At 37.0% G+C, this 11,377-nt stretch overlaps 1 protein-coding gene across 1 annotated transcript; it reads right to left on the reverse strand.

Moving 5' to 3' along the window:
* Positions 1-9,284: 9,284 nt before the first annotated feature.
* On the reverse strand, positions 9,285-11,076 carry LOC105446483 (lactosylceramide 1,3-N-acetyl-beta-D-glucosaminyltransferase-like). Its single transcript, XM_011683382.2, has one exon. The coding sequence runs from the start codon at positions 10,638-10,640 to the stop codon at positions 9,522-9,524; it is 1,119 nt and encodes a 372-aa protein (XP_011681684.2). The 5' UTR covers positions 10,641-11,076; the 3' UTR covers positions 9,285-9,521.
* Positions 11,077-11,377: the final 301 nt, after the last annotated feature.

The raw sequence follows: 11,377 nt of genomic DNA on the forward strand, positions 1-11,377 counted from the left end.
TACATGGATATACTGGATAAATTAAGATAAATTACAAGATAAAAACCTACAAACAGGAAATAGTTTCAAAGCCACATTTACGGATACATTTTTAAAATATTTATGATTAGATCATTAATGAGATAAACAAAAACAAACAACAACAAAACTTATCCATACACATTTAATCTATATGACAGTGATTTACTTTTTTTTTTAATAAGTCACGAAAATGATGTGCAATGTCACATTTACTCGGTTGATCATGATACAAATCTGTATCTGAAAACATGCAAATTAAACATGTATATGCATAAGGTAGGTACAGTGAATTCTCCGTACCAGTTATTGGTTTAGGCCTATATGCTTGCTGTTGGACTCTGTTGGTCTCTATGGGTCTCATCCTGGGTCTGTTTAAGTTGATGTATTGATCTCTATGGGACTTTTGACGTGGTTAATTAGAGGTCGTATTTTTAACGGTGGCCCGACGTCGTATTGTTGTCGGGGATTAAAGCTGTCCAATCTGAAAAGTTTATTTTCGCTTGGCTAAACTGTTCTTCGAATTATCCATCGATGATGGCGCTGTTTCTTTTTCTCCAGCTCAAATATTGACCCAGTCATTTTGGTGTTTCACTTTCATTCAGAATTGCTGCTCAAATAAGGTCGATAACGGATGGTGTAGGCAATAATTTAGGTGTTGACCGTGAACAGGGTGCAAGTAGGGATTTCCTCCAATAAAATGACGGAACACTAGTTTTCTGAATGTAACTCTCTAAATCTTGGTTGTAGGTCATTAAAAGTATATCGGCCTACATTACGAAGGGTAGTAGATAAGGAATAATATAAGCACCAGTACAAAACAAATAGAAAAGTGTAATTTGACATCATAAGGAAATACATAAGAAAATATTTGATTAAGCCTACCTCTCTTACCAATCACTGATTTGGATGATTTTGGTGTGGATCTGTAAGTGTTAATACTAAAATGCATGAGTATTTTTTTCAAGAAGTTGTTATCTTTCTTTATTTTTAATAATTGTTTTAATAGCCAAAGACATGCAAGACCTTATTACGTATTCATGTATCAAATACTGAGAAAATAGATAAAAGAGATAAAAGAGATAAAACATTCATCGATTAGCACAACAAAAATCATCTCAATCAGACTGATTGTTCACAAATTATCCTCTAGAAAATAAAGAAAATCATGAATTGATGAAAACAAAGAAATACAAAAGGCACATTTCACGCATTCAAATATACACACTAACATCCAGTATGAACATTGAGGCAATGCATTTTACCTGTGCCTATATAGACCAACCCTAGAGAGGGCATCATGCCACAAATGGAAAGCTTAGCCATTGCTTTATCCTGTGATACCAAATCTTTGAAAATATTTTGAAAAATAAACCGGAAGTGATATTTTAAAGAAAGTTTGACAAAAAGAATCGGATAGTTCATTCGAGTTGATTCAAGGTCATTAAAGATACTATATCCCTTTTGCAGCCAACATCATATTCTGTGGAACTTTGCAGGAATTATGAATATTTTACATATGTCCTATCTGTAAAATTTAAACGTTAGCAGTGTCCTAATATTCAAATTATGTCTTTTTATTCTTTAGTAATAACATACATAAAATGAGCTGTAACAGGTACATGAGTATTTGTCTACATCAATAACCCACTTGGCGTAATGGTCCAAATTAAACTGATTGAATCTTTGCGCAGCATAAACCGTACGACCATTCGGTACAATGGTCTGAAAATCAGACTATTACTTACTGGCTCTATAGCTCATAAGTCGATTCGACAACTAATAGTTGTTAAATTTCCCACTTAAAGACATTTTCAAGCCCCCCTTTTTTAGGGAAGTTCTAAATTAGTATTATCTTTCACATGCCGTTGGAAATTACCCTTTTCATTTTGGGGCCTGCAAATAGGACATAGTACCTTTAAAGGTCATTAAAAACAATAGAAAATTAAACTTCATTATAAAATTTAAAGCCTTTGCGATTTGAATTTCAGTCCCAAATTTTGGATTTTTAATCTTTCAAGACTGCTTAATGATAATATGTAAAGACCAACACAATTATTTTGCATCATATTTACAAACATTTCACTTCTTGAAATCCCTTTTTTAATAAGGTTAACTGAGCAGTTTTATTTATACATTTCCCTTCCTTCCTCCCCCCCCCCCCCCAAAAAAAAGAAGGCGAAAATGAAATAATGCAAAGTTGGCCTTTTATTAGTCCTATATATTTCTTTTTCATAACTTAGTTGCTCTTTATATCCCCTTGGCAAAATTTAATTAGTTTAAACTCACCAGCTACAATGAGTGATACTTATCTGTGGCTTATACAAAAAGCCATTAGAGCGAGCAGATGATTTTCTTTCACCAATAAATTATCTTAGCTCATTTTTTGGTTCAACATTGAAAACAACTTTTCCTCTCTCGTATATATTTCTTACAATCTGTTGAGAGTAATCACAAAGGCCATTTTCATGTTTATTAATATTGAATTTGTAAAAGTTTAATTTGTATTTTCCCATTCTCATTTGTTCTCTGCTACACTACAAGGCAGATAATCTAATGATATAGTATAGTCCGCTTAATCTTATAATCGCTTTCTTCACTAATTTTTCACTAATCCACTATTTTTCAACTTTCCCAAAACTCAACCTTCTCTTTGAGACCCGAAGCAACTTGATAGCCCAACGATCGCAAACAAAGTGTATGTGAGGTAGACTAAAACCCCTGTTACACATGCGTCGGCTTTTAAAGCCGGTGTGACCGCGCCGTTTGTCCTACCAGTTTCGTTTGTCCGTCAGACATAATATGCAGGTTTTCTGCTCGCATGGATCGTCCGAGGGACGATTCGTGCGGTTTGCTATCCGCACAGTCTGTCCTCACATTGTTTTACGTGTATATTTGATAAAAGGGAGCAACTCGGCAAATCAATATTTTTAGACTCATTGTAAATCATGGGGTTGACATTTTTTCTAGAAATTACATTAGAAGTGAATATTTTCTTTAAAACCTTTATTCTATGAAGGCATACTCGTGATATCGGCCCCACAACTTTTGTAATCGATTATACTTTTGTACGTGGCTTCGTACTTCAACCAACTCACTACTAATATATACTCGTGATCCAGGCCCCGCCCAAAGTATTTGGGGGCGTTTCGAGGTTTAATGAAGAAGTTAAATGGGAAATAAAAGTGATTAAAAATGGGTTTAAAAGTGAGTGGGGGAGGCTAGAGTATTTAAGATAAGGTAGAGCGTAGCACAAATTGGCGGATGCTCAGGGGGTTGGGGGCATTTAATAACGGTCAGATGAGCATAATATTTTAATACCTTATTAATGACACTGGCAGGTCACTAATTGGCGTATGGTCCAAGGGGCGGAGCCCCCGGAAGCGTTTTAGGCATTAAAATTAAGGTCAGATGAGCATCCAGGGCCAGCCTTAGGGCCCAAGGTGGGCTCCAGGGGGCAGAGCCCCCGGAAGCTCAGGGGTATGGGCATTTAATTACGGTCACATGAGCATACTTTCTTTTCTATTTCTTTCTATTTAGTTGTCTTTAATGTACTTTTTCAAAAGTGTGTGTGTGTGTGTGGGGGGGGGGGGGGGGGAGCCCCCAAGCCCGCCGTTCCGCGGGAGCTGAAATGTAGGCCTCTAAATAGTAAATAAGCACATATCCTGCCTGACTGTAAATTTTGATATATGTCATTCTCCAACAAGCGCATAAAAAGTATAATTTACTAAAAAGTGATGAAAAATCCCGGAAAATCATGCCATCACTAGTATTAAATTAGAACCAAAAAAAAACTCTTTTAAAGTTTATTTTGGTGGGGGGGGGGTAGCAACTGGCTGATTACTTACACCTATGGTGTCGAGGGGCTGTTTTTTCATTTTTTTGTTATAAATAAGGTTAGTTTATGTGGGTGTCACTCAGGCGCGGATATACGGGGGGGGGGGGGACGACGGACCCCCCTCCCCCCTCTTTGAAAAATAGAAAGGAAAGGAAAGATAAAGAAAGGAAAGATAAAGAAAGGAAAGGAAAAAGTAAAGAAAGAAGGGCTAAAAACACGAAACACGAGTTAGAAGTGGACCCATTAGGGCACTCACTTATCCGTATCAGGGGAAAAATACACGGGGGCTCGGGGTGAATTAGCCCCCGAAAGTCATAAAAGTAGCCCCCGAAATTTGTTAAAGTATTTTTTCCCTGATCCGTTTAAAGGACAAGGCCCTGGGGCAGCTAGCCATACTCCGATATTTGGGTCGTTTTCCGGTCAGAACTAGCCCTAACTATCATTCCAGGATTTTGAGACAAAGTTACCCAATCCCTTTAAGTTTCAAAAAGTAGACTTCATTGACCTGTACATAGGCTTAGGAACCGGGGGGGGGGGGGGGGCTTGGGGGGGGGGGGGGCTCAGATATCATTGAGCCCTCCCCCAATATTTGTGGTGGGGCTTATAGATATCATTGAGTCCTTAGGGGCTAAGATACCATTGAGCTCCCAATATTTTAAGAGGGGCTCAGATATCATTGAGCCCCCCCCCCCAAAAAAAAAAAAAATAAATAAATAAATAAAAAAAAAATAAAAAAAAAAAAAAAAAATTAAAAAAAAAATAAATAAAATAAATAAAAATAAAAATGGCGGGGCTTATAGATATCATTGGCCCCCCATTTTTTAAAGAGGGTCTCAGATATCATTGAGCCGCCCCCGATACTTATTGCCGGGCCTCGGATATCATTAACCCCCTCCTCCCCAATCATTATAGTCTAGGCATGAAACTCATGTATACCTATAATCTACAGACTTACCATTCAAATATAAACATTTATTTTATTTCTCTACACAGATCAGTGTACATAGTACGTACATTCAAGAGAATTGCATACGATCCTTACAATAATATCAAATTGGCATCGCGCTATTTCTCGTCTGTTTCATGGTAGCTATGACCGCCCATTTTCGGAATATTCTCACCCTGACGAGGTTTTCATGAGTTTTCGCAGTTCATATTTGCTAAATCATATTATTTACATCAGCAAATGTGATTAGCTTTGGAAAATATTCGAATGGATTACATAATTTCTTCGTACGACGGAGACGGATAATGTGCTGTTTCACTCTCGTCGCACCGTGAGTTTATACACGTGTACGAACGGAGAGTTGGCGGTCTCGTTCACGCACATTTCTCTTAAATAACTTGTCAATTAAACTTGTGTTTTATACGAACGACAAGGATTCAGTCGCGGGAAGAAGCTGATTTTGGATTTGTGTATTTTTATCTTTCTATTACCATTATCTAAATCTTGTACCGGAATCTATGCAACGAACTGAAACGAAAATCGCGCTCGGCCCACGGTCTAATTTGTTTGTTTGTTTTTATTTCCGAAATTCAAACATACATGCAAGTTTTAAAAAAAATACATATTATTTTTTCTTCTTCAAATGTTAAGAAAATAAGTAAATGTGTTACGTATGGACAAACATTTGGATAGCTCATTTCAGGTCCATTTTCGATATGACCCTGTTCTTCCATCGATCTCCTTTACTCACCACTCCCTCCCGCCACCCTCTCGATACAGCCAACCCCTCCCGCTACCCCCTCCCAAGTCGTACATATAGATTTAGAGTATGCCATGCACTGTGAGAACACATGTATATTTGTTCTCACAGTGTATGGCATACTCTGAATCTATATGTACGACAATGTTTCGAGCTTTATACTTCTCTCGTTTTGTTAGAGGGACGCCCTTAAATATATACGATTATATACCTCACTTAAGAAATCCAACCATCTGATTGGTCGAAATTGCATTCATAAACTTTAACTATTCCTGTAAAATTCCCGGTAAAATTCCAAACCCATGTAATAGTTCTGAAATAATAGTTCTAAAATCCCAGTTACCATGGTTACCGAGAAAATAGTTCAGTCTTGGTGAAATACCCATAGGTTCACATGTTAAAACTGGTTTGAGCGATCGAGGACGTACGTGTGCGAAGAATTGGTCGGTAATTTCAAACCGAAGGCAAAAATGGCTGAAGAAACTCTCCCAAGATTTCAACTTCTTGATGATGATCAAATGCAAGACTTGCTGACAGCAGGGACATGCTAGACAGAGCACCAAAAAGGGTAAGTTAAATTCTCCATAATTTTTTTTCAAAAGTCTAGGCCTAGATTCTAGTAAGTAGGTCTAGTAGTGCTAAAATCCTTCCCGTAGATATTGCACGGAATTCAGATTACACACATCCCTATACATTGGCATTGCGCACTGGCATTGCATTGCAATATGCATTGGCATTGCAAACTTATATTGCTCGTGATTCTGAAGGTGATACTCAATAAGTGAGATGTCATATGAAAGCGCAGGTTCTTCTCCATATTCCTCACAGGGCCGGCACACCCCCAAAATTGTAAAAATATCTTGCTTAGACTACAATCTAGATCTAGTCTACTCTCAAAGATACACTCATAAAAATCAACCGTGCAGATAAACAAGAGAAAGGCCAAGGTGGTGTCATAAGTTGACTCTTTTGTTTTCGGCATATAAAAGAATAGAATAGTTGTTTTTATACGCTCTCGGGAAGGTTACAATTAGGCACGCCTCGGGCAATAGCACAGTTCTAACCTTCCCTTGAGCGTATAAAAACAACTATTTCTCTCAAAGCAGTCATTAATACTATACTATTATATATATCTACATTGAAAGATGCTGCAAACTCCTTGATAAGTATTTCTGTTAACATTTTCAAACAAGACACTGAGTATAAATGTGGTTCGCAAAACGTTTAAATCCAGTTTATTCAATGAGGACATGTTACATAGGTCAAGGCACAATATGGCCTACCCGTTCACTACCAACATAAATAGTTGACATGCTAATCATCAGTACATTAATAACATTTAGATTGTAACATTTAGCTGTAAAAACTCACAGCTCCCTGGTAATATCTATTTGTCAAATTATCGAAAAAGGATTTGGGTGATTAGACCTGCGAGTTTGACGTATTTTCAAGCAGCGAAGGATCAAATGTGGAGAGTAAAACATAAGAGACATACAGGGAAAGAGACAGAATGAGTATGTATTTATGTCCGTTTCACTTTACACGATTTTCGTAACGAGAGGAAGAAAATGAGAGACAAAGAGAGAGAGAGAGAAAGAGAGTTACAGGGAGAGAGGGGAGGTATGGGCTGACAGACAGTTGGAGCCAGAGAGTCACAGAGAGAGAGAGAGAGAGAGAGTGAGTGTAAGAGAGAGGGTGACAGAAAGTTGGAGTTGGAGACACAGATAAAGAGAGACAGAAGGTTGGAACGACAAAGAGAGAAAAGGAATGAGAGAGAATGAGAGAGAGAGGGGGCGGGTATGGGCTGACAGACAGTTGGAGTTGGAGACAGAGATAGAGAGAGAGTGTATTTTACTTTTAAAAAAAAAATCTATATTCTAATTTTTACCTTATTGTTAAATCAATATCTGTTATTCTCTTGATAAATTACTACAGTCAACAAGATTACTCAAAAGTAATTTTAAAAGGTCATAGATGATAAGGCAGATGGAAATTTTATGATACATACGTCGAATTCCAGTTTAATGATATAGGGATACATAATCAATTTAGAGAATTCGGCAAATGGAAGGTTGAATTGCATTTTGTGAATGACAGCCGATGGCTGAATTGCTCACAATATTTACAGAATGTGCAGCATTCTGTGAAATTTCGGAGAACATTTGACAAGTGATCGTATATTATTCGTCGACCAGCTGTCGACCTTTTCCCAACCAAATATTGTTCGGAAGACCCGTCGGTGATCAGTCGCCAATCGATGCCGCATTAAATCTTCTAGCCAATCAAAACGCTCTAGAGACCAATCACCGACCACTCATAATCTTTTAAAAACTGTCAAAACCTCTTAACCTTTGAAATAAACTTTGAAATACAAACATCATTACACATAAGGAACAAAACACTAAAATATTTGACATGTACTATTCTAGGAAGAAAAAAATGGTTTAGATACTTTTTAATGGTATGGGTTAGTCAAAACCGCCTTGTACCAAACACAGAAAAAAAAACATACGTCGTGGTCATAGCTTCGCGTGCAAATTTAAACAAAAATAACAACCTTCAACCTTTCTATAAATGGAAAGGTACTAAAAAGAGTTAACGTCGTCAAATGTCCTGGTATAATAATTGATGAAGAATCTAATTGGTCCAAGCTTGTTGAAAAAGTAACAAAAGTAACGCAATGAAATATCAGTGTAATAAAACGGGCTAAAGACAATTTACCAATAACATCTTTAAAGTTGCTGTATAATGCACTCGTATGGACTCACATTGATTATTGTTCCTCTGTAAGGTCAAATCAGTATCAGGAACAAACGGATAAACTCAAGACAGTTAACAAAACGAGCTGCTAGAACAATTTCAAACAAAAGTTACTACACTACATAACATTAATTAATTAGCAATCTAAAATGGATGCAAAATGAGAAACGTTTTGAAATTCAGCGTGTGAATATGATGTACAAATGCACACATAATTTGGCGCCATCTTATTTACAAAAAAAGTTTAATTGAATTAAGTGACATTCATCAGTATAATACGAGACAAGCAGATGGTTCACTTTATGTGCCAAAGTATATAACATAATGAATGATTTCATACAATTTATTATCAGTTATAAATATATTAGTACTTTTACTTTTTATTTAAGAATGTGCATTCGATTGCTATACTAGATTACATGCATTAATTTTACATATTATTCAGTAATTTACTATCCTGTAATTTTGTTGTTGTTTTAGATATGTATATAACAATTTTGGTATCCCTAATGACTTTCTTAAATGAGCCGAAGTAGTTTCTATGCTTTGTTTATGAACTCTCAAAAGTACATGTTGACTTGTTTAAAGTCTAATACATACAGAAATATGCTAATATTTACTTTTCATCGCATTTAAACATTAATTGCCGTCTATACTATAATGTTATATGAAGATGTTATAAATATGCAGCAACGTTTTCTTGAACAGGAAAGCAAAGCAAATCAAAGCAAGCAAACCATTCTTTCATTACGAGGGTACAAAATATTGTATATATGTTGATACATGTTCCTACTTATTTCTTCTTCTTCTCCTTCCTCGGTAAATGCTACTTCATACAACGAAGATTACGCATTGCATTGTGGTGTGTGCCAAGCCATGTTGTTGCTGTTTTGAGTTTATGTTCATGATTTTGTTATTATTATTATTATTATTGTCGTACATATATGTTTTTTTTTAGTAACTATTATTTTTTAATATGTTTAACAGGGCCTCACAAAAGACCACCATTGTTAGTGATAATGAGTCACCCTGTCTCAATATCAGAAATAAATAAATAAATAAATTAGTTAACTCTTTAAAAGACGGGGCCGAAAATTCTATTTTCTTCAAAGTCTTCTTCAAAACACACCCACATACATTAGCTTACATTACTGGTTGCTTGGTCTGACAAGCTTGAAGCTTGTCCGACGTAGCAGTAGCTAATATATGCAACGCATACCCCAACAAAAGAAACACATAGACCAGGTAGAGGTTAGCTTATCTTCTCCAAGACATTTCCAAGCTTTCTCCATTTCCTGCGCTGATACCTCAATCTTTAAATAATCCTGTTCTTTCTTTTGCGGGTGGTGGTCTTTAAACCATGTAGATCGGTCAACGATTCTGATGCTTAACTTGTCCAAGAGTATACCGCAATAAACATCGTCAAACGGCATCGTTGCTGGGATTTCTCTGGATATCAGATAGAGTTCTTCGACTACGTGGCGTGACATAACATACCCATGCCCGAATGAATATGGAGGGTACGTCTTAGCTGGGTAGAAGTTCTTTGGTATGTACCGTTTACTCTCCACGTCACGAAACGGTTTAGACCCCTCTACCTTAGATCCCAGCACGAATTGAAAGTGATCCTTCGAGGGTAAGGCGTCGAGGTCGTTGACGAGGGTCACGATATCAACCATGACATCGTCATCAATCGACATTAAGAATTCACTGTTGTTGCAAAATTGCAAGGCCCATTTAAACCCCATGACCAGTTTGATGGTGAGATTGTAATAACCGTCGTGGAAGCCCACGTTCAGGATATCTCTATGTCTTAGGGCCTCTATTTGAATGTTTTTCCTCTCGTTTCGTGCTTTGGTATCTCCTACGATGAAAAGCAACCTTGTGGACACATTCAATTTCGCGGCCCCACTGATGTACGTCCGCCTGGCAGCATCCCTGCGTCGAGTATTACCTGGTGCTGATTTAATTAAGACAAGTAATGTGATATTATCTTTTCCAGCGTTGCACTTATCGACAGGATTGATTAAAAAATCATATATATCCAGCTCAGCTCCTGGCTCCCATTGTACATTTTGCTGCCATCCGCGCAACGGAATCGGAGTGGGTTTCTGTTCGGGTGGTGTTTGTGTCGTGACATTATATCTCACAGTGTTGACATTTCTATATGTCACATTTGAAAAAACAGCTCTTTGTAGTAATCTTCCTTTTAAGACTTTTTGTAATCGATAATACGTGGAGCTGTTATGGTAGATGACAATACATGAAATAGCAATGCAGAACGCAAATATCATAAGCTGCAACTTTCTATATCTCATCGTGTTAACTGGTTAATTCCACTGATAAGAAGAGTACGGTCCATTAATATGCTGGGTAATTAGTGATAATTGTATTCTCAGAGTGATCCAGTCTTCATGTCCAACTGCGTTAACATATTGGTCTATCACTGTTGTTAAATTAGTTACATTTGGTAGTTGATAAGAATGATAAAACGATACTGCCAATCAGTCACTCCAATTATACAAACTGTCCTCAGAAAACCGTTAGACAGATGAAAATACGAGCCACCCCTATTTTATTCGGTCACTGCAGCCACGCGATGAGTTGCACTGCTCTCCGCTCAGTTTGTAGCGAACGTAGAAATAGTACAGATATGCAAATTATTGTATTTTCACAGAGATCCAGTCTTCATATCCAACTGCATCGGTCTATCACTGTTGTTAGATTGGTTACATTTGATAGTTAATCACAATGATAAAAACGTGGTGAAAATTTGAAATACTGTCGATATTTCCAATGAGTCACACCAATGATACAAAGTGTCCTCATAAAAAAACGCGTCAAACAGATGAAGATACGAGCCACGCCTTTTATATTCGGTCACTGCAGCCACGTTATGAATTGAACTGCTCTCCGCTCAGTTAGAGAACGTAGAAATAGTAGAGATGTGAAAATTATTGACCCGAAACAAAATTGTAGCAATGTCCCTAATCGATAGAGTCTGTTTTTCCTCAAAGCGCAATAGATGGAGATCAGTGTCCTAGTTTTTATGCAT

The sequence above is a fragment of the Strongylocentrotus purpuratus genome, unplaced genomic scaffold (assembly GCF_000002235.5).
Source record: "Strongylocentrotus purpuratus isolate Spur 01 unplaced genomic scaffold, Spur_5.0 spur5_scaffold_1, whole genome shotgun sequence".
NCBI lineage: Eukaryota > Metazoa > Echinodermata > Echinoidea > Camarodonta > Strongylocentrotidae > Strongylocentrotus > Strongylocentrotus purpuratus.

Bases quoted from the DNA above. Each gene is read 5' to 3' on its own strand.
- LOC105446483 (XM_011683382.2), bottom strand. From the start codon at position 10,640: ATGAGATATAGAAAGTTGCAGCTTATGATATTTGCGTTCTGCATTGCT.